This window comes from Triticum dicoccoides, chromosome 2A (assembly GCF_002162155.2).
Source record: "Triticum dicoccoides isolate Atlit2015 ecotype Zavitan chromosome 2A, WEW_v2.0, whole genome shotgun sequence".
NCBI lineage: Eukaryota > Viridiplantae > Streptophyta > Magnoliopsida > Poales > Poaceae > Triticum > Triticum dicoccoides.
Genome location: NC_041382.1, coordinates 621212662 through 621236268, shown reverse-complemented (window position 1 = coordinate 621236268; position 23607 = coordinate 621212662). Strand labels below are relative to the sequence as shown.

Genomic DNA, 23607 nt, shown 5'->3' with positions numbered 1-23607 from the left:
TAAATTGTTTTTCATCATGTGAATCAACTTCATATGTGCAATTTCGACAAAGTCAAAGTCTGTGTATTTTCCTCATGCAGAGTCAATGTAAAGCAGCTTCATACGTGCATTTTTCTGACATCTACCCTCTGAAATGTGTATGCCTTTGTGGTACATACTTGTGACGTATCAGAGGGCATAAAAAGAATATACAAAGAAAATGAACGTGAAACCTGAGGCCCCTTTATAAATTTGCACTCCACTGGGTCAGGGACCAAGCGGACAAGGCCCTATCCATCCATCCATCCCCATCAGATCACCTCCCCACACATCTGTGCGCCACCCGAACGGAAGCTCAGCCACCAGCAGCTAGCCATGGCATCTCGCGACGCCGCCACCTTCCAGCTCTACCGGCCCATGGCAATGCCGACGGCCACGCCCATGTCCCAGACGATGGCAATGCCCGGCTTCTCGTCGGCCGAGGCCGCGGACGACGCCGTGGTGGCGGTGCCGGTGCCGGCGCCGAGAAAGGCCGGCGCGGCCAAGGGCGCCAAGGACCGGCACAGCAAGGTGAACGGGCGCGGGCGGCGCGTGCGCATGCCGATCGTGTGCGCGGCGCGCGTGTTCCAGCTCACCCGCGAGCTGGGGCTCAAGTCGGACGGGCAGACCGTGGAGTGGCTGCTGCGGCAGGCCGAGCCGTCCATCCTGGCCGCCACCGGCTCCGGCACCACCCCGGCCGTCTTCTCCTGCTCCTCCGCGCCCTCCACCGCCGCCGTCTCCCTCCTCGGGAAGCGGCCGCGCGAGGAGCACGAGCACGAGGCGGCGCCGTCCTTCTGGGAGGCGCTGCAGGCCCGGCCCGTGCCCTGGGGCCTCTCCCCGTCGCTGGAGGCGCAGGCGTACGCGTCGTCGGTGGCGCAGGGGCACCACCACCACCTGAACCTGCTCTCCGCGCTCTCCGGCGCCTCCAGGCGGCCAGAGGAGGAGTCCCGGTGACCGCCGCCGCGGAGCCGCTCGCCTGTCTACGTGATCGCATGCGCTAGCTGACCGCCCGTGGCTAATTCTTGGAGTCAGCTGTTCTTGTTGCTGTGTGGCTTGCCCTACGTACTTTCTTTTGCTTCCTTTCTCCTTTGCGTGCACCGTGTGTTTTCTTTTGCGTGGTTTTTGGTCCGGGAAGAAAGAATTAATCGAGAATCTGAGCAGCATCAGAGATTCCAAGGTAGCAACTGTAGATACAAGCCTGTTATGCTAGATCTTACCACCGCTCCATCTCGTCGGATTTGTGATTGTGCTTGTCACTAGTTGTTACTACAGTGTATTACGCCACTGCCACTCCCTGCTGTCTGTGAGTGACGATTGATCTATCTAACACAGTGCCACTCTTGTACCACTCGATTGTTGTTTTGCTTCAATGGAAGCCTCTCCCTCTATCTGTAGGAATCGTTTTGCCGATGCAAAGGCTCTCTATCTATCTGGTGTGGTGTGTCTGGCATCTGCGGTAACTGTCGAGCAATGATGGAACGAGATGACCCATTTGGCGCACGGCCATCACACTACGTAGTACTACTACATGGCAGGGCTGCGCTTTGCTGCGAGACAATGATCTAGATTGATGTTTAGCAGATTTACTTTAATCGTGGGTTCGCTTTTATCTCTGCGATACTGCTGCTGCTGGGGCAAAAGCTGCCGCTGCCGCCGCTGCTCTGCTAACGGCCTCTGCCACTTTGCCCTGATGAAAGGCTCGGGCTGTTTTCTCCGGCCATTATTGGTGCCAAGCTGTAGGCCATTTGGCTGAAAGAGAGCTGCCCTACCTCACCTGACGGAATGCAGATCTCTGCACTCTGTCTGCACCCCCAACGGTTTACGTTGCCATGCTCGCAGATACTCCCTCTGTTTCAAATTACTCGTCGTAGAAATAGATGTATCGAGAATACAAATATATCTAGATACATCCATATCCATATCTGCGACAAGTAATTCGAAACGAAGGAAGTAGTATTAAGTGCTCCACGTAAATTTCAGAAAAAGAAAAAGAAAATAGAGCTCCACGTTACAAAATACAGCGGTGCATCCAGCATTGCGACGCGGAGCATATTTTTGCTGCGACTCAAGAAGCATGCTATGCTCGGTGAGGCTGTGACTGTGACCGTGACGGCCGGTTACACCAACCTGCCTGTCCTTGGCGTCCGGGCTGGTTGGTGGTGACCAGCTGCGTGCTCTGATATGCTGATCTGAGGTCTCTGGACTGAATGGATATGCCCGGTGACTTGGAGCAACTCCAACACGCCGATACATTTTGTCTGCGCGTGCTTATTTGGGTCGGCATGGACTAAAAAGCCGACTCAATGCACCGACCCAAACGGACATGTGTCTGTTTTTGTCCGACTGCCGATCCATTTCCGACCCAATTTTGAGTCCGATTTGCGTCGGCGCGGACACGCGCCTATTCCTCTCCTTAGCCCGCTAGTCGGTGGCACATTGGCTATCCTCTTCCACCCATATCAACAAGTCCTCACCCGCCCCGCCCCGTCACCACTGCCACCCATTTACGGTGCCTCTGCCAGCAGCCCGTGCCGACACACCTCCTCCATCACCGCCACCTCCCACGTCACCGCCACCACCGCCTCACCATCAAGCCACCACAGCCTCCCACCCCCTCCCAGTCCGACGTCGCCGTGAGCAGGAAAAGCCGCCTCCCCGCCCCCGACCAGCTCCTTCGTCCGACACCGCCCGCTGTCCTGACGCCGGCATGCTCGTCCCACGCCGCCAGGCCAGCCACCTAGTTCAGGGGAGGCGCGCATCTCTTCGTCGGCCAGCTTCTTCGTCGATGCCCACAAGTTGTTCGATAGTTTGCCTCAAGGTACAAAAATGGACTCCGCCGCCGAGTTCTTTTTCCACAATTTCCTATGCGACTCCGATGATTCCTCGTTCGATGATGAGGAGGAGATGTTGGCTGCCGTGTTAGTCCATGACCACCTTAATAGGCAGCACCGGTTGTTCCGAGGCTCGATCCTGGGCCATATTCCGGCACTGAATCGCAACCGAGAGAGCGGCCATTTCCTTCTTTGGAAAGACTACTTTGGCATAATTAACCAACATGTTGTTCAAACATCAAAAATTCTGTCGGTGTTTCCGTATGGCTAGGCATCTTTTCAACCATATTAGAGAGGGGTGGTCGGATACGATAATTATTTCGAGTGCAAAGAGGATGCCCTTGGAAAGATTGGCTTCTCATCTTATCAGAAATGCACTGCTGCCATCCGGATGCTTGCATACGGAATGCCCGGTGATCTCATTAATGAGTATGTTCTTATGAGCGAGTCTGCATCCCTAGAGTCCATGTACAGGTTCTGCAAAGCTGTGATTGCCGTGTTTGGCCCTGAGTACTTGAGAGAGACGACTGCTCAAGATACAGCCCGCTTGTTGGCGATGAATGCTAGCAGGGGCTTCACAGGGATGCTTGGTAGTATAGACTGCATGCACTAGGAGTGGAAGAACCGCTCTTCTGCTTGGCAAGGGCAGTATAAGGGCCATGTCAGGGCATGCACTATCATACTTGAGACAGTGGCCTCACAAGATCTCTGGATCTGACACTCTTTATTCATGGCCGGATCGCACATGATATCAACGTGCTTCAACGCTCGCCGGTGTTTGCAAGGCTTGCCGAAGGAAACAGCCCGCCAGTGAGTGTTACCATCAACGGCCACAACTACGACAAATGATACTACCTAGGTGACGATATCTATCATCAGTGGACCACTATTGTGAAGATAATCCCTGACTCTGTCGGAGAGAAGAGGATTTTCACAAGAGCAAGAGAGTGCTAGAAAGGATCTCGAGCGTGCCTTTGGTGTTCTGCAATCTCCACGGGGAATCGTTCAGTATCCTGTTATAAATTGGAGCACCAAGAAGTTGTGGAAGGTGATGACTGCTTGTGTGAGCATGCACAATATGACCATAGAGGATGAACGCTCGGAATGTATTTACAATCAAGGGTTTCAGTTTTAAGGTGAGAGTGTTGTGCGGCTTGTACCTGAGCACGGAGGAGGAGCCGCAATGTTGCGCAGTTCATCCAAATTCATCATGAAATGCGTGATTAGAAAACTCACATGCAGCTGCAAAATGATTTGGTTGAGTATATATGGGCTCATGTTGGCAACCAATAGATGTATCTTTTTTAAAATGTATTTGAGACAATTTATTTTTTATTTGACTTGTAAAACTATGTTAAATTTATTTGGTTGTGAAACTATGTTATTTTTGTTTACTTGTGAAACTATGCAAAATGTGTGTATATTTGTTTAAAACCGGCGGCAGGCTGGCCACGTGGGTAAATATGGGTCGGCGCGTTAGACGCATTGCTAATCCAAATTATAAACAAAACGAATATCAAGCGGGCGGCCGATTCAAACAGATAAAAAATGACAAAATCATCGTCCGTTTGGATCGGCATGTTAGAGTCTTACCGGTGTTTTTATTTTTGGATGGACTGGGGCTGGTGACTTGGTGTTGTACGTACACTCCTTGCAAAACCACGTGCCACTGCCAGCTTCTCGCTGGGTCTGGGGGAAGATCCGCAACATCTGTTGCTTTCGTGCACTGTTTTTTTTTTTCTTTGTTGTGGGCCTGCTGCGGGACTTGCCGATGGGAGGTGAAATTAACGGAGAGCGCGCTGCTATCGTACACATCCACTTGCCGCCTGACGGCCTGAGTGACGAAGGAGACAGGACTACTTAGAACAGTCAACGCGTATGCCTCTACTTAGGAGCAGAATACCGGTATATTTACGCTTTTCAGGCGTAGGTTGCATCAAGCAGGGATAGCTCAGTTGGGAGAGCGTCAGACTGAAGATCTGAAGGTCGCGTGTTCGATCCACGCTCACCGCGTACCTCTTTTTTAATTTTTTAAATGAATTCTCGACGCACACTGAAAGAGCATATGACAACCATATTGATTGAAATTTTTACAAGCGACTAAATCCCCCAACACAAGGGCCCAAGTGCAAGCAAACACTAATGATCCACAAATCTGTACACATGTAACTCATCATTCGTGCTAGTTATTTGCATGCAATTTACTAGTAGTATATCTGAATAGCCTCCACTGCTAGGTTTTTCCAGCGGAATTGAAGTACCTTGAAGCGTGATTGTAGTACTGCTAGGTTTTTCCAGCGGAATTGAAGTACCTTGAAGCGTGATTGTAGTAGTCAAAGATTTATCTACAAAATAGTGTAATTGCAGGTCTATTAGCCTATGCAATGTGATTTACTAGGTCATTTCAAATTACCTGGTGAACCGTTTGCGGCCACTTCTTGATGATTTAATCTCGGTGGAACAGAGTGCGTTTATTCCTAGTGCCAGCGTCCTGAGAATGGGGGTACCCAGACTTGACTGGCCTATGGCATGGCTCCATTAACGGTCCGGTACAGCCCATCTTCAACAGCAACAACTCAAGACCCTCGCGAGGGACCGAGCCTCGTGAGACGGACGACACCAAGACCTCCTTGAGGGCAGCCTCTCTAGGTTGGCTCCCGAGAAGCGAATATATCTATGCAAGGGGCACCCCGCGAGGTTCACGTGACGTGAGACATGACGATCAAGGCCAGGCGGGCGCCAGCGGACGCAGCGTACCAGTTTCCTCTTTGGTGCTAGGCAAGCGCAGACGCGGGGTCCTGAGGAATCAGGCAAAGGTTTTCATAAATGTGCAACAAGATCAAGACCAGCAGGACGACAGGACGGAGGTCATCGCGGAGTCCACAACAATGTCACCACCAGAGCCTTTGGCGGGCGAAGACTACTTTTGTCAAGATAGCTTGTACTAGTTGTCCCATTTCAAACTTGGCCGTTGTGGGATCCCTTTCGCGTAAACATTTGGGAAGAGGACCAAGGCCACTATAAATAGGACTTACCCACCACTGTAGAAGGGACGGATCATTCAGGTTACCCGCTCAACCACAGCTCATCGAGCTCAAGAACACCTCACCTCCTGAGGCTGCTCATCCACTGTACTAGTTCATCCTCAGCCCCTCGAGGCAATCCACCCACAAACTGAAGTAGGGTATTACACCGCAAGGTGTCCCGAACCAGCATAAACCCCCCGTGTCTCTTGTTCTTTGGGTTCGTCGAGTTAGGCCGTGAAATCGTTGAGCGAGCGAGTCGGGAAGAGAGTGTTCTTCGTGAGCACCCCAGAATTTGAACCTCTCAAGGGTTAGCCGGAACCCATAATCCGACATTTGGCGCGCTAGGTAGGGGCGCGCTGAAACCTCTCTTCCATCGATCGACACCCCACTGCTCCACCGCTTCCATGGCTGACGCTCGTCGAGCCCGCGCCGAGCGCCGAGCCGCTCTCAATGCTCGCGTCGCCCAGACGGCGCCCGTCGGTGGGCCTCCCCGTAACTCTCCATCACCCGCTGCCAACGCCGCCACCGGTCCGGCGAAGAACGAGCAGCAAGCTTCGTCGATGCACCGCTCCATGCGGAGAGACAGACGCATCGCCACCCCGTCGTTGACTCTGGCCGGCTCGTCGTCCCACGCTCCTGCGCTACCGCCCGGTCGACGACCTCTCCGAGGATTGGCTGGACCGCATCGTCGAGCTCGTCAGCGCCACTGGGGGCTCCCCTGCACCGCCCCTTTCGCTGCCTCGTCCGCCTCCTGTAGCGGGCGACGTAGCCCATGGAGCACCTCCACCACCACCACATCAAGACGTCACCCTCGCACCAAGGCGCACGGCCCCGCGGCACGACCCACCGCATAGGGCACCCGCGCGTGAAGAAGGAAGCTGCCAGGAAATCCCGCGGCCGCGAGAAGGTGCTCCTGCGCTCCCAGCACCACCGCGTCAAGACCGCGCGCCGCCGGCAGCGGCGGCGCGTGGATACCAAGACCAGGCTCCACCTCCATGGTGGGCTCCAGTCACCACCGTGGGCTGTCGAGCCTTCACCCCTGAGTTGCGCAGCATTGTCTGGCCCAACAAATTCAAGCCCGATCTGCCTCCATGCTACGACGGCACCCCCGACCCTGCTGAGTTCCTGCAGTTCTACGAGCTGAGCATCGAGGCGGCCAACGGCGACGAGAAGGTCATGGCGAACTGGTTTCCCATGGCTTTCAAAGATGGCGCGCGCTCGTGGCTCCTGAACCTGCCCGCGGGATCGATCTCCTCCTGGGACGAGATGCGCGAGCATATCGTCACCAACTTCCAAGGCACTCGCGACCACCCACCTGCCGCTGATGACCTGCGGCGCATCAAGCAGCAGCCAGGGGAAACGCTGCAGAAGTACATCCAGCGTTTCAACATCGTTTGCCTCAAGATCCCCAAGGTAACGGACGAGGCCATCATCTCGGCATTCTCTGATGGCGTCCGTGATGTCAAGATGAAGGAGGAGCTCACCGTACACGAGGACCTGTGCACGGCTCTGGAGATGTTCAATATGGCAACCAAGTGCGCGAGAATTGAGGAGAGACGCCTTTGCCTCCTCGAGCTTCCAGCTACCGACCCAGAAGACAAGAAGGAAAATACCAAGGACGTGAAGCGCAAGGGGACTACCGTGCTCGTGGCGGAGCCAGAGATGAAGCGCAGCTGCGACCACCCAGAGTCATCCAAGGCCAACCGCCCGTTCTGCGCCTTCCACAACGTACACAGCCACAACACCAATGACTGTCAGGAGCTCAGGGCCATCCGCGATGGGCGCTTCGGACGACGCCCTGAGCGTAACGACCGTGGCTACGACCGTGGAGGAGGCAGAAGTGAAGGGCGCTGGGATGACCACGGCCCATGCCAGGAGTGGCGCGACCGCCCTCGCAAGGACCGCTGGCAGGATCAGCCTCGTGAGGGCGCTTGGAGGGACCAGCCTCCTGAGGACCGCCCTCCGGGCAACGCTGGCCTCCCTCCGCTGCCGCCACCACCAAGGAGGAACAATGACCACCACCGGGACGAGGGGGCTGGGGGCTTTCAGGAGCCTTGCGCCATCGCCTGCATCCCGGGTGGCGCTCAGGCCCCAGCCTCCCAACGCATCTCAAGCAGTTTGCTTGTGAGGTGAACGCGGCCCATCCCAGGCTCGAGGCCACGCGCCCGCTCAGGTGGTCCAAGTACACCATCACCTTCAGCTCGCCCGACCAGCTCAAGTGCGCGGCAACTGTCGGCGCCCTCCCGATGCTCTGCTTGCCCATCATCAGCAATGTCCTTGTGACCAAGACCCCCATCGATGGTGGCGCATGGCTCAATGTTCTCTCTGTCGAGACGTTCAATCGCCTCCAAGTGCCATATGATCAGCTGCAGCCCACCAAACCCTTCTCAGGAGTGGCCGATGGCTCCACCACCTTGATAGGGAAAATCAGCCTCCTTGTCACCTTCGGCAAGCGCGACGACTACCACACCGAGCTCATCGACTTCGACGTCGCCCACATTCGCCTTCCGTACAGCGCCATCCTTGGGTATCCGGCCCTGACCAAGTTCATGGCAGTGACCCATCATGGTTACAACGTCCTCAAGATGCCAGGGAGCTGCGGCGTCATCACGGTCGCTTGCGAGGAGAAGGATGCAGTGTGCTCTCTAGAGCGCGCCTACCAGGCTGCAGCGACCGAAGACCCAGACAATGAAGGTGCCATCTACCCACCTGAGGCTGTCCCCAAAAGAAGAAGCAACTGCGTATCTAGGAGCTTCAGGAGAACGGTGTCTCCAACGGCACCACCTCAGGACCTATGCCGACAGGCGGGGCGCCTCCCTCCCTCGCATAGGATGTGATAACCCACAAGTATAGGGGATCGCAACAGTTTTCGAGGGTAGAGTATTCAACCCAAATTTTTTGATTCGACACAAGGGGAGCCAAAGAATATTCTCAAGTATTAACAGTTGAGTTGTCAATTCAACCGAACCTGAAAGACTTAATATCTGCAGCAAAGTATTTAGTAGCAAAGGAATATGGAAGTAACGGTAACAGTGGCAAAGATAATAGTAATAGTTTTTGTAGTGATTGTAACAGTGGCAACGAAAAAGTAACTAAGCAAAGATCAATATGTGAAAAGCTCATAGGCAATGGATCAGTGATGGATAATTATGTCAGTGCGATTCCTCATGCAACAGTTATAACATAGGGTGACACATAACTAGCTCCAGTTCATCAATGTAATGTAGGCATGTATTCTGAATATAGTCATATGTGCTTATGGAAAAGAACTTGCATGGCATCTTTTGTCCTACCCTCCCGTGGCAGCGGGGTCCTATTGGAAGCTAAGGGATATTAAGGCCTCCTTTTATTAGAGTACCGGAACAAAACATTAACACTTAGTGAATACATGAACTCCTCAAACTATAGTCATCATCGGGAGTGGTCCCGATTATTGTCACTTCGGGGTTATCGGATAATAACACATAGTAGGTGACTATTGACTTGCAAAATAGGATCAAGAACTCACATATATTCATGAAAACATAATAGGTTCAGATCTGAAATCATGGCACTCGGGCCCTAGTGACAAGCATTAAGCATAGCAAAGTCATAGCAACAACAATCTCAGAACATAATGGATACTAGGGATCAAACCCTAACAAAACTAACTCGATTACATGATAAATCTCATCCAACCCATCACCGTCCAACAAGCCTACGATGGAATTACTCACACATGGCGGTGAGCATCATGAAATTGGTGATGGAGGAAGGTTGATGTTGACGATGGCGACGTATTCCCCTCTTGGGAGCCCCGAACGGACTCCAGATCAGCCCTCCCGAGAGATATTAGGGCTTGGCGGCGGCTCCGTATCGTAAAACGCGATGAATCATTCTCTTTGATTTTTTCCTCCCCGAACGTGAATATATAGAGTTGGAGTTGAGGTCGTTGGAGCATCAGGGGGCCCACGAGATAGGGGGCGCGTGTAACATCCCAAATTTCCTATTTGGAATGTTATACATAGGTCATCCATGCATATCATATTTTATTGCATTTTGTTTTGCGATCCTCGAAATTCTAAGCAACTTAAGGACCCACGGAGAGAGTTGGGGATTTCACTGTTTTCATATTTGAATTTTCTCAAATATTGAAAAGTGGATCACTTTCGTTTTATTGTTTTTCCTCTCCAAAAATATTTCATATTAAGAACTATATGAGAGGAGATAATATGACTTCTCCAAAATAAACGAAATATTGGAGGAAAAATATTAAAATCAAATAAATAAATTTTTTCCGAATTTTATTGCTATTTATTTGAATTGAAAAAAAATTCATCTTTCAAAATTGCATTTTAGACCAAGAAAATGTTCATTTTGTTCCAAAACGGGCCGTGACCGACCGAGTCTCCTGTCGGGTAGGCATTATAAGCCGCCGCTCGAGGCCGCCCTAGCCCACCAAGCCGCCCCGCCTCGCAAACCCCAACCCTAGCGCCGCAGCCGCCGCGCACGCCACCCGCGCCGCACGCCACCCGCCGCCTGCGCCGCCACCGTTCGCCGGATCCGCCGTTGGTTTTTTTTGGTTTAGGTAAAAACCGATCGGTTTTTTTAAAACCCTATATGCGTTTTTTATCGGTTCGGTTTTCTCGGTTTAGTTATTTAGCGGACGTCCGTTCGTTCGTTCGTTTTTACGAACGCTTTTCGCCGGTTAGGATCAGAAAGCGAACGTTCGTTCTTTAGTCTTTTCCTTTTATTTTATTTTCAGCCAGGGACCTATCCGCGATTATTTTTATTGCAAATTAGCCCATGATCTTCAAACGCTCGCCGTTTCTTAACCGTTTGTCCAAATCCAGTGAAACCAATGCCAAAATGTTCGTCTCGAACCCGTCTTTCTGTTTAATCAACTTGAACAAGGTTTTTGACAAATTAAAATTTGGTTGCAAGCAGATTTGATTTTGAAGTTCTTTTGCCCGTAGTTTCAGTTCCATAGCTCCAATTTGATTGATTCTTTTTGCAGATCGAATCTCTTTAGTTGAATTTTCAGATTCGATCTTCTTATGAGTTTTACCTGTGCATATTTGCTTGATTGCTTATGTATGCTATTGTTTGTTTGCGATAGAATTCCCGGAGTGTGCAACGTGCTACTACGAGTCACTAGGTTTTGCGGATCGTCAGCAAGGCAAGTAACAATTTGATCATATCTCTTATTACCCAGTTTTTATGCATTAGTTTCAACCCCCAAACATTGCATGAGTAGGATCTCTTAACATGTGGGTTTTGGGAAGTAGATGATGAGGTAGAACCTATTTCCCTTTTATTATCAAACCCTTGGGAGTTACTTCTACGTTATGCTTATATCGCCATGCTATGCTCGTAGACGTGGATTGGGTTTGAGAGTATCCATGACAGATGTGAGATTGTTAATTAATGGTTAACTTAAGGTGGCTACTTAAACACACATCTGGGTGGATTGGTTGCGGGCACCTAGAGAATCTAGTGTTGTCCTAGGATATCCCGGAGTACCCGTGTGATCATCCTATGGTTCGCCACCTAGGCTCAAAGGGGTCATAAGATTATTCATGCTAGAAACTTCCATGTGCAGCCACAAGCTATTATGGGCTCTAGCATAGTGGAGTAAGTTGCATGACCTCTTCCAGTGATAGGCTAGAAGATGTAGGGGATGTAGGTTGGTACTGTCTACCCGGGGTTAGAGTTAATGCTACTGAAAAAATGTGTCTTGGTCATCCGTTTCTCAAACACCATGTAGTGCGAGAAATCCAACGGAGGAGATTGAGTCTTGTGGGGAAAAGTGCGCAAACCTCTGTAGAGTGTACATACTAATCATGGTTAGCCGTGTCCCCGGTTATGGACATCTTGAGTATCTGGATCTTGGATTTTCATATTGATCTCATCACTCTAATACTTAATTTGTTGGGTTGTTAATTACTTTCTAATTGGGATTGAGTTTGAGGAACCTTCTCAATGTTTAACAACTACCATGATAGTCAAATAAAATATATTCCTTTGTTGTAGGAAAAAATTGGCTTTTCGCAAAAAATATTATAACCATAGAGCCTCCACCAGCCATATATGCATGTAGTGATAGCATTTACCTGTTCATTGCTCTATTGTGCTATATTGTCAGCATATTCCATGTGCTGACCTGTTTTCGGGCTGCAATATCATGTTGCAGACTTTTCAGACGAAGAGTAAGGTGTGCTAGGTCGTTTGTCGTGCACTCAGCTATGTCGTTGGAGTTGATGGACTCACTTTATCTTCCAAGCCTTCTGCTGTTATCTTATTTAAATGGTCTTAAGCCATATTATTGTAATAAATTCTCTTTTGAGACTATCGATGTAATAAGTGTGTGATTGCTACTCTGTTATAAATCCTTCGAGTACTATGTGTGTCAGCATTACCGACCCAGGGATGACACATGCACAGAGACTTGACCATCTGAGGTCGGGTCGCTACAAGATGGTATCAGAGCACACGCTGAATGTAGGACACGACCACTAAGATGAGCCATAGGTCACTCTTCTCTACTCATTTCTGACTTCTCTCCATCTTCTACTCTATAGGATGGCGGACACAAGGAATAAGTTTACACAGCCGGATGAAGACACACCTTTTGGACGACACTTGAAGGAAGTCACTAGGTACCTGAACATTGGAATACTAAGCTTCACCGTGACCTACACCGCCACTTTACCAGAAGAGAAGCGTTGGATGATTCAAGTTCAAGTTCTCGTAAGGACATTCACGCCAGTCACTGAGCCCATAGAGTTTTCCTTTGATGCACCAACCTGGAGTCTAGGCAAGAGCATGGTAGCCCACATCACCATGGGACGCATCGGTGAAGTTTATCACAAGGAGCTTAAGGACCCTATCTACCAGATATGTGGGCGCCGAGATGAGCAATGGGAGATGATCAGCACCAGGAGGGACAGGTCCATTGCAGCTTTCATCCAGGAGTTAAACCAGCACATTCGTCGACAGGAGAAGCAAATGTGCGCAAACATGATAGATTTTAAGAAGGCGATGACCAGGAACATGGAGATAGAAGAGGAACTCAAGTCTACACACGATGGATATGAGGAGGAAATCGCAATACTAGTAGAGAAGAATGACGACCTGACAAGGAAGCTAGGAGTATTCATGGGAGACCCTGCGCCAGGAGGAGATGACGACCATCCCAAGGACTACATCATCATCGACGACACCGACTCCGACCCCGACAGTAGTGATGATGATTATGAAGACGAAGCTAGAGCAGATATCATGGAGTCTTCCACCGATCAAAATTTCTAGATGACCACCATATGATCAGTAGTATTCCCCCATGTAAATAGTATAGTCCGAGCACTGTAAAGATAGTTAGATTGATTGTATGCCCTTGTTTGAAATTGATTTGGTGTGATATGATTGTGTTTGACTCATGTGCATAGGGTAGTGCTTTCTCATTAGACCTCATTCTATTCTAACATCTCCCCTCTAAACCCATCAAATGCCTCCGAGACGTGACCCCGGATTTGTCTTCCCGCCGGAGCTCACTCAGTTGATCCAACAGCAGAATACATAGATGCAGTTGCTAGTTCAGAATCAAGGCAACAACAACAACAACAACAATAACAACAACCCATCGCCACCCCCTCCAGTTGACAACCTAGCCCGATTTTTAAGGTTGCAGCCGTCGGTGTTTTCCAGTAGCACCGAGCCGATAGTTGCTGATGATTGGCTACGCAGGATAGGAAGGGAGTTGACCACCGTAGGTTGCACATATGCGGAGAAGGTGCGATTTGCCACACACCAATTGGATGGACCTGCAGCCTTATGGTGGAAGAATTATACAACCACTCTTCCTATAGCCAATGTCACATGGGAGCAGTTTCAGCAAGCATTCTGCACTGCTCATGTTTCAACTGGAGCTATGAGCATGAAGAAGCGGGAGTTTCGCAACTTATGCCAGGGCAACCGTACTGTGGGGCAGTACATGGATGAGTTTAGCAAGTTAGCTCGATATGCCCCAGATGACGTGGCCACCGATGCCGCGAAACAGGAGAAGTTTATGGAAGGGCTGAATGATGAGATGAGTATGCAGTTAATGGTGGCAACATTTAACAACTACCAGGAGTTGGTAGATAAGGCTCTTATGGTTGAAGGGAAGCAGCATCAGATTAAGAGCCGCAAAAGGAAGAATGGACAAAGGAGGTACAATTCAGGAGCTCAGTAGAAACCTCGTTTCACCCCGAACTCGGGAGGATATACCCATAACCATGGAGGACATAACCACAATGGAGGAAGTTCGCATAACCACAGTGGCCCCAAGAATGGAAACGGGAATGGAGTAGGCAGTAATCAAAACCACTCTAACCCAGCCACACCCGCCAAGAGGGATTTAAGTCATGTTACTTGCTTCAAGTGCGGGGAGACTGGACATTACGCCACCGAATGTCCTAAAGCAAATAATGGAAATGGCAATGGAAGCTCTGGGAAGAAGCCCAACCATCTCAACAAGGGACAAGTGAACCACGTGAACATGGAGGAGGTTGAAGAGCAGCCAGATGCAGTTATCGGTAAGTTTTTGGTTAAGTCAATTACCGCTCTTGTTCTTTTTGATACTGGTGCATCACATTCATACATTTCAAGGGGATTTGTGGACAAGTTTAAGTTACCCAATGATACGTCTCAAACGTATCTATAATTTGATTGCTCCATGCTATTATATTATCTATTTTGGATGTCAATGGGCTTTATTTTACACTCTTATATCATTTTTGGGACTAACCTACTAACCAGAGGCCCATCCCAAATTGCTGTTTTTTTGCCTATTTTAGGGTTTCGAAGAAAAGGAATATCAAATGGAGTCCAAATGGAGTGAAACCTTCGGGAACATGATTTTCTCAACAAACGTTATCCAGGAGACTTGGAGTAGGCGTCAAGAAACAACGGAGGAAGCCACGAGGCAGGGGGCGCGCCCTCCACCCTCGTGGGCCCTCCGTTGCTCCACTGACGTACTTCTTCCTCCTATATATATCCACGTACCCCCCAAACATCCAGGAGCACCACGAAAACCTAATTCCACCACCGCAACCTTCTGTACCCGAGAGATCCCATCTTGGGGCCTTTTTCGGAGCTCCGCCGGAGGGGGCATTGATCATGGAGGGCCTCTACATCAACTCCATGGCCTCTCCAGTGATGTGTGAGTAGTTTACTTCAGACCTACGGGTCCATAGTTATTAGCTAGATGGCTTCTTATCTCTCTTTGGATCTCAATACAAAGTTCTCCTCGATCTTCTTGGAGATCTATTCGATGTAATCTTCTTTTGCGGTGTGTTTGTCGAGATCCGATGAATTGTGGGTTTCTGATCAAGTTTATCTATGAACAATATTTGAGTCTCCTCTGAATTCTTTTATGTATGATTGGTTTATGTTTGTAAGTCTCTTCGAATTATCAGTTTGGTTTGGCCTACTAGATTGATCTTTCTTGCAATGGGAGAAGTGCTTAGCTTTGGGTTCAATCTTGCGGTGCTCGATCCCAGTGACAGAAAGGGAAATGACACATATTGTGTTGTTTCCATCGAGGATAAAAAGATGGGGTTTATATCATATTGCATGAGTTTATCCCTCTACATCATGTCATCTTCCTTAAAGCATTACTCTGTTCTTATGAACTTAATACTCTAGATGCATGCTGGATAGCGGTCGATGTGTGGAGTAATAGTAGTAGATGCAGAATCATTTCGGTCTACTTGTCGTGGAAGTGATGCCTATATACATGATCATACCTAGATATTCTCATAACTATGCTCAATTCTATCAATTGCTCGACAGTAATTCGTTTACCCACCGTAATACTTATGCTCTTGAGAGAAGCCACTAGTGAAACATATGGCCCCCGGGTCTATCTTTCATCATATTAATCTTCCAATACTTAGTTATTTCCTTTTCCGTTTATTTTACTTTGCATCTTTATTTCTCTTTATCATAAAAATACCAAAAATATTATCTTATCATATCTATCAGATCTCACTCTCATAAGTGACCATGAAGGGCTTGACAACCCCTTTATCGCGTTGGTTGCGAGGTTCTTATTTGTTTGTGTAGGTGCGTGGGACTTGAGTGTGATCTCCTACTGGATTGATACCTTGGTTCTCAAAAACTGAGGGAAATACTTACGCTACTTTGTTGCATTACCCTTTCCTCTTCAATGGAAAACCAACGCAATGCTCAAGAGGTAGCAAGAAGGATTTCTGGCGCCGTTACCGGGGAGATTCGCGCCAAGTCAAGTCAAGATTTGACTCCCAACAATGAGTCATTTTTGGTGCCATTGCCAAGTCAAGACATACCAGGTACCCATCACAAACTCTTATCCCTCGCATTACATTATTTGCCATTTACCTCTCGTTTCCCTCTCCCCCACTTCACCCTTGCCGTTTTATTCGCCATCTCTTTTCCGCTCACCTTTATTTCACCATGTCGGAATCAAAAAGGGTTGGGGGTTCTCTCCCGAGTTTTAGTACTTTTGACAATCCTTCTATTCTCTCTAAACTCATAAAAAATGATGCTATGGAAAGACCTATCGAAGTTATCAATGAGAATCTTAATAATTTTGACGAAGATGATTCCGGAATTTTTCGTTATTTACTCGATGAATCTTTGAAAGATGCCTGGGATAAACTATTAAGGATCCGGGCCAGCTATGTGCCCCAATACCAAATTGAAATTTACTTAAAGAGCTTTTATGTTGCCCTACCTTCTTCATTTAAGCATGTCCTATTATTCTTGGTAGACCTTTCCTTAGAACGATTGGTGCAATTATTGATATGAAGGAAGGGAATATTAGATTCCAATTTCCATTAAGGAAAGGCATGGAACACTTCCCTAGAAATAAAGTTAAATTACCATATGAATCTATTATGAGAGCCACTTATGGATTGCATACCAAAGATGGCAATACCTAGATCTATCCTTGCTTTTATGCCTAGCTAGGGGTGTTAAACGATAGCGCTTGTTGGAAGGCAACCCAATTTTATTTTTATTCCCTGCTTTTTGCTCCTGTTTAGTAATAAATAATTTATCTAGCCTCTGTTTTGGTTATGTTTTTTGTGTTTAATTAGTGTTTGTGCCAAGTAGAACCGTTGGGAAGACTTGGGGAAAGTCTTTTTGATCTTGCTGTAAAAAACTGAAACTTTAGTGCTCACGAGAATTGCTGCCATTTTTATTTGGAAGGCGCTATTTAGTTAATTCTTTTTGCAGATGATTAATAGATAAATTCCTCACGTCCAGATATTTATTTTAGAATTTTTGGGGTTCCAGAAGGTGCGTTAGCTACAGATTACTACAGACTGTTCTGTTTTTGACAGATTCTGTTTTCTTGTGTTGTTTGCTAATGTTTTTTTTTTGACTGGGAACTGTGGGGCAAAACCCCCACAGCAGATCAAAACTTTATTAAAATAAAGAACAATTACAACAGGGTGATTACAAGGAGTAACCAGAAAACAAAAGAAAAGAAAGAAAGCTTACAAAAACTAGCTTAAGGGGGGGAGGAAAGAGATCCATTTCAGCAAGTCATCCTTGTAAGCAGATTTGATTCTGTGCTGCATTAGCCTAATATCATGCATGAAAGCACATCTCCATTTATTGAAACTTGCCCTCTCACTTCTGAACACTTTGGCATTTCCGATGATCCAGATATTCCAGCAGGCAATGAACACCACTTCAGTGAAGAAAGGCTTATGAAAACTTCTCCTTGCCTGAATAACCAAATCTAGCATGGAGGTGCCAGCCGTCCAATCAATCTGCAGATAATTCCAGATCCTAATACTGAAATTGCAATTGAAGAATAAATGATCCCTGGTTTCTCTAGTCAGTAAGGGGCAGAGCCTACAATGAACTCCATCTTCCATGTGCCAATGTCTTCTTTCAACCATATCCTTGGTGTTCAACCTATCCATAATAAGCATCCAAGCAAAAACCTTGATCTTGAGGGTACATGAGGATTTCCAAATCCAACAGAGCAAAGGGTTGAAGGACTCAGACACAAAAGTGTGAGAGTAGAACATCTTAGGCTTGAAGACCTTGGATGAGCCCTGCCAGAACCATAAGTCCTTTGAACTGGGTACTCTACTGTGGGAGTCCATCAAACCCTTAATCAAGTTCAACTCATCAAAGGCTTGAGCAGATAAAGGAAGGTGGAAAAGTTGGTGCATATCCCGAGTATTCAAAATTTCCTTAACTGAAGCCTAGGGTTCCTTGGCAAAAGAAAATAGCCTTGGAAATCTTGTCTGCAAACTAGAAACTTCACTGCCAAGGTTCCAATTATCAGACCAAAAAAGAGCAGTGTCCCCTTCATTAATCTGCACCCAGGAGCAATCTCTAAAATTGTGCATTACTTTGCAAATATCCCTCCACCAGAAGGAGCCACAATCATTTGTTCCCTGGGGCATTCCTTCATAATAATATGAATCCCAAACTAGGGACACCCAAGGAATATCTCTTTTGTTGAGGAATCTATGGCTAGTAAAAGAGTTTATAAACCATAGAGAAGTTGGAATACAGTAGGTTTAACACCAATATAAATGAAGAATGAGTTCATTACAGTACCTTGAAGTGGTGTTTTGTTATCTTTCGCTAACGGAGCTCATGAGATTTTCTATTTTGAGTTTTGTGTTGTGAAATTTTCAAGTTTTGGGTAAAGATTTGATGGATTATGGAACAAAGAGTGGAAAGAGCCTAAGCTTGGGGATGCCCATGGCACCCCAAGGTAAAATTCAAGGACACCAAAAACCCTAAGCTTGGGGATGCCCTGGAAGGCATCCCCTCTTTCGTCTTCGTCTATCGGTAACTCTACTTGGAGCTATATTATTATTCACCACATGATATGTGTTTTGCTTGGAGCGTCTTGTATGATTTGAGTCTTTGATTTTTAGTTTACCACAATCATACTTGCTGTACACACCTTTTGAGAGAGACTCACATGATTTGAAATTTATTATAATACTCTATGTGCTTCACTTATATCTTTTGAGCTATATAGTTTTTTCTCTAGTGCTTCAGTTATATCTTTTAGAGCACGGTGGTGGATTTGTTTTATAGAAACTATTGTTCTCTCATGATTCACTTATATTATTTTGAGAGTCCTTTAGAACAATATGGAAATTTTCTATAATATAAAAACTTTCATAGAAGTGCATTGAATACTATGAGAAGTTTGATACTTGATAATTGTTTTGAGATACAAAGATGGTGATATTAGAGTCATGCTAGTTGAGTAGTTGTGAATTTGAGAAATGCTTGTGTTGAAGTTTGTGATTCCCGTAGCATGCACGTATGGTGAACCGTTATGTGATGAAGTCGGAGCATGATTTATTTATTGATTGTCTTCCTTATGAGTGGCGGTCGGGGACGAGCGATGGTCTTTTCCTACCAATCTATCCCCCTAGGAGCATGCGCGTAATACTTTGCTTTGATAACTTGTATATTTTTGCAATAAGTATGTGAGTTCTTTATGACTAATGTTGAGTCCATGGATTATACACACTCTCACCCTTCCACCATTGCTAGCCTCTCTAGTATCGCGCAACTTTCGTCGGTACCATAAACCCACCATATACCTTCCTCAAAATAGCCACCATACCTACCTATTATGGCATTTCCATAGCCATTCCGAGATATATTGCCATGCAACTTTCCACCGTTCCGTTATTATGACACGCTTCATCATTGTCATATTGCTTGCATGATCATGTAGTTGACATCGTATTTGTGGCAAAGCCACCGTTCATAATTCTTCATACATGTCACTCATGCATCATTGCACATCCCAGTACACCGCTGGAGGCATTCAGATAGAGTCATATTTTGTTCTAAGTATTGAGTTGTAATTCTTGAGTTGTAAGTAAATAAAGTGTGATGATCATCATTATTAGAGCATTGTCCCAAGTGAGGAAAGGATGATGGAGACTATGATTCCCCCACAAGTCGGGATGAGACTCCAGACGAGAAAAAAGAGGCCAAAAAAAAAGAAGGCCAAAATAAAAAAATGAGAGAAAAAGAGAGAAGGGACAATGCTACTATCCTTTTTCCACACTTGTGCTTCAAAGTAGCACCATGTTCTTCATATAGAGAGTCTCCTATGATATCACTTTCATATACTAGTGGGAATTTTTCATTATAGAACTTGGCTTGTATATTCCAATGATGGGCTTCCTCAAAATGCCCTAGGTCTTCGTGAGCAAGCAAGTTGGATGCACACCCACTTAGTTTCTTTTGTTGAGCTTTCATACACTTATAGCTCTAGTGCATCCGTTGCATGGCAATCCCTGCTCACTCACATTGATATCTATTAATGGGCATCTCCATAGCCCATTGATACGCCTAGTTGATGTGAGACTATCTTCTCCTTTTTATCTTCTCCACAACCACCATTCTATTCCACCATATAGTGCTATATCCATGCTCACGCTCATTTATTGCGTGAAGATTGAAAAAGTTTGAGAACATCAAAAGTATGAAACAATTGCTTGGCTTGTCATTAGGGTTGTGCATGATTTAAATATTTTGTGTGGTGAAGATAGAGCATAGCCAGATTATATGATTTTGTAGGGATAACTTTCTTTGGCCATGTTATTTTGAGAAGACATAATTGCTTAGTTAGTATGCTTGAAGTATTATTATTTTTATGTCAATATTAAACTTTTGTCTTGAATCTTATGGATCTGAACATTCATGCCACAATAAAGAAAAATTACATTAAGAAATATGTTAGAAAGCATTCCACATCGAAAATTATTCTTTTATCATTTACCTACTCGAGGACGAGCAGGAATTAAGCTTGGGGATGCTTAATATGTCTCCAACGTATCTATAATTTTTGATTGCTTAATGCTATTATATTATCTATTTTGGATGTCAATGTGCTTTATTTTACACTTTTTATCATTTTTGGGACTAACCTACTAACCGGAGGCCCGGCCCAAATTGCTGTTTTTTTTGCCTATTTTAGGGTTTCGGAGAAAAGTAATATCAAATGGAGTCCAAACGGAATGAAACCTTCGGGAACATGATTTTCTCAACAAACGTGATCCAGGAGACTTGGAGTGGGTGTCAAGAAACAACGGAGGAAGCCACGAGGCAGGGGGCGCCCCTACCCCCCTGGGCACGCCCTCCACCCTCGTGGGCCCTCCATTGCTCCACCGACGTACTTCTTCCTCCTATATATATCCACGTACACCCAAACATCCAGGAGCACCACGAAAACCTAATTCCACCGCCTCAACCTTCTGTACCCGAGAGATCCCATCTTGGGGCCTTTTCCGGAGCTCCGCCGGAGGGGGCATTGATCATGGAGGGCCTCTACATCAACTCCATGGCCTCTCCGATGATGTGTGAGTAGTTTACTTCAGACCTACGGGTCCATAGTTATTAGCTAGATGGATTCTTCTCTCTCTTTGGATCTCAATACAAAGTTCTCCTCGATCTTCTTGGAGATCTATTTGATGTAATCTTCTTTTGCGGTGTGTTTGTCGAGATCCGATGAATTGTGGGTTTCTGATCAAGTTTATCTATGAACAATATTTGATTCTCCTCTGAATTCTTTTATGTATGATTGGTTTATCTTTGTAAGTCTCTTCGAATTATCAGTTTGGTTTGGCCTACTAGATTAATCTTTCTTGCAATGGGAGAAGTGCTTAGCTTTGGGTTCAATCTTGTGGTGCTCGATCCCAGTGACAGAAAGGGAAACGACACATATTGTGTTGTTGCCATCGAGGATAAAAAGATGGGGTTTATATCATATTGCATGAGTTTATCCTTCTACATCATGTCATCTTCCTTAAAGCATTACTCTGTTCTTATGAACTTAATACTCTAGATGCATGCTGGATAGCGATCGATGTGTGGAGTAATAGTAGTAGATGCAGAATCATTTTGGTCTACTTGTCGCGGACGTGATGCCTATATACATGATCATACCTAGATATTCTCATAACTATGCTCAATTCTATCAATTGCTCGATAGTAATTCGTTTACCTACCGTAATACTGATGCTCTTTGAGAGAAGCCACTAGTGAAACCTATGGCCCCCGGGTCTATCTTTCATCATATTAATCTTCCAATACTTAGTTATTTCCTTTGCCATTTATTTTACTTTGCATCTTTATTTCTCTTTATCATAAAAATACCAAAAATATTATCTTATCATATCTATCAGATCTCACTCTCGTAAGTGACCGTGAAGGGCTTGACAACCCCTCTATCACGTTGGTTGCAAGGTTCTTATTTGTTTGTATAGGTGCATGGGACTTGAGCGTGATCTCCTACTGGATTGATACCTTAGTTCTCAAAAACTGAGGGAAATACTTACACTACTTTGCTGCATCACCCTTTCCTCTTCAAGGGAAAACCAAAGCAGTGCTCAAGAGGTAGCACCCACCTTAGCCCTTAGGACACCCTTGTTAGTAAGCTCACCAGGAGCAGAATATATGGCTAGCCGATGGTGTGAACGGTTACCCCTAAACATTGGCAGCCATGTTTTCCCCTCAGACCTAATAATTCTGGAGTCACAAGGATTGGACGTGATACTGGGTATGGATTGGCTATTGAAGTATGGAGGAAACATTGATTGTGCTAGTAGGTCAATTCTGCTCACCACTCCGAAGGGAAAAAGGATTAAGTATGTATCCAGGCATACACCAAAGAGGACTCACGTAAACTCCCTCACGGGCGTTGTTCAAGAGGAGGTGCCTGTAGTGAAGGATTACCCGGATGTATTTCCAGAGGAACTATGAGGCATGCCACCGGATTGAGACATTGAGTTTTTGATAGAGCTATTGCCAGGCACCGGACCAATATCAAAGATACCATACCGGATGTCCGCAAATGATCTGGAGGAGATTAAGAAACAGATTAAGGAGTTATTGGAGAAAGGTTACATTCGACGAAGCTCGTCACCATGGGGAGCTCCAATGCTCTTGGTTGAGAAGAAGGATAAATCTCTGAGAATGTTGGTTGACTATTATGCATTGAATGATGTGACGATCAAGAACAAGTACCCACTACCGATGATCAATGATTTGTTTGACCAGCTGCAAGGAGCTAATGTATTTTCCAAGATCGATCTATGATCAGGGTACCACCGGCTGAAGATCCAAGAACATGATATACCTAAGACAGCCTTCACCACAAGGTACGGGCTATACGAGTACACAGTTATGTCATTTGGCTTGACTAACGCCCCTTCCTATTTCATGAGTATGATGAATAAGGTGTTCATGGAGTTCTTGGATAAGTTTGTCGTGGTGTTCATTGATGATATTCTGGTATACTCAAAGAATGAAGAGGAGCACAAGGAGCATTTGCGTTTAGTTCTCGAGAAGCTCAGGGAACATCAGTTATATGCCAAGTTCAGCAAATGTGAGTTTTGGTTGAAGGAATTTGGATTCCTTGGACATGTTATATCAGGAGAAGGTATAGCAGTAGACCCTACAAAGGTTCAGTCAGTCACTGAGTGGTTGGCACCCACTTCAGTTGGAGAGATCCGCAGTTTTCTGGGACTCACGGGATATTATCGGAGATTCATTGAGAATTTCTCAAAGATTGCGAAGCCCATGACGGAGTTGTTGAAGAAGGACACCAAGTTCAAATGGACGGAAGAATGTGAGGCCAGTTTTCAGGAGTTGAAGAAACGCTTGACTACAACCCTAATGCTAATTCTACAAGATATACGCAAGGATTTCCAAGTGTATTGCGA

General features: G+C 46.5%; 1 protein-coding gene and 1 non-coding gene across 2 annotated transcripts; both read left to right on the top strand.

Moving 5' to 3' along the window:
- Positions 1-269: 269 nt before the first annotated feature.
- Positions 270-1366, top strand: LOC119359715 (transcription factor TCP7-like). Its single transcript, XM_037625819.1, has one exon. The coding sequence runs from the start codon at positions 355-357 to the stop codon at positions 970-972; it is 618 nt and encodes a 205-aa protein (XP_037481716.1). The 5' UTR covers positions 270-354; the 3' UTR covers positions 973-1366.
- Positions 1367-4789: 3423 nt separating this feature from the next.
- On the top strand, positions 4790-4862 carry TRNAF-GAA. The gene has a single exon. It is a non-coding gene; the product is annotated as a tRNA-Phe (tRNA).
- The last annotated feature ends 18745 nt before the right edge of the window (positions 4863-23607 follow it).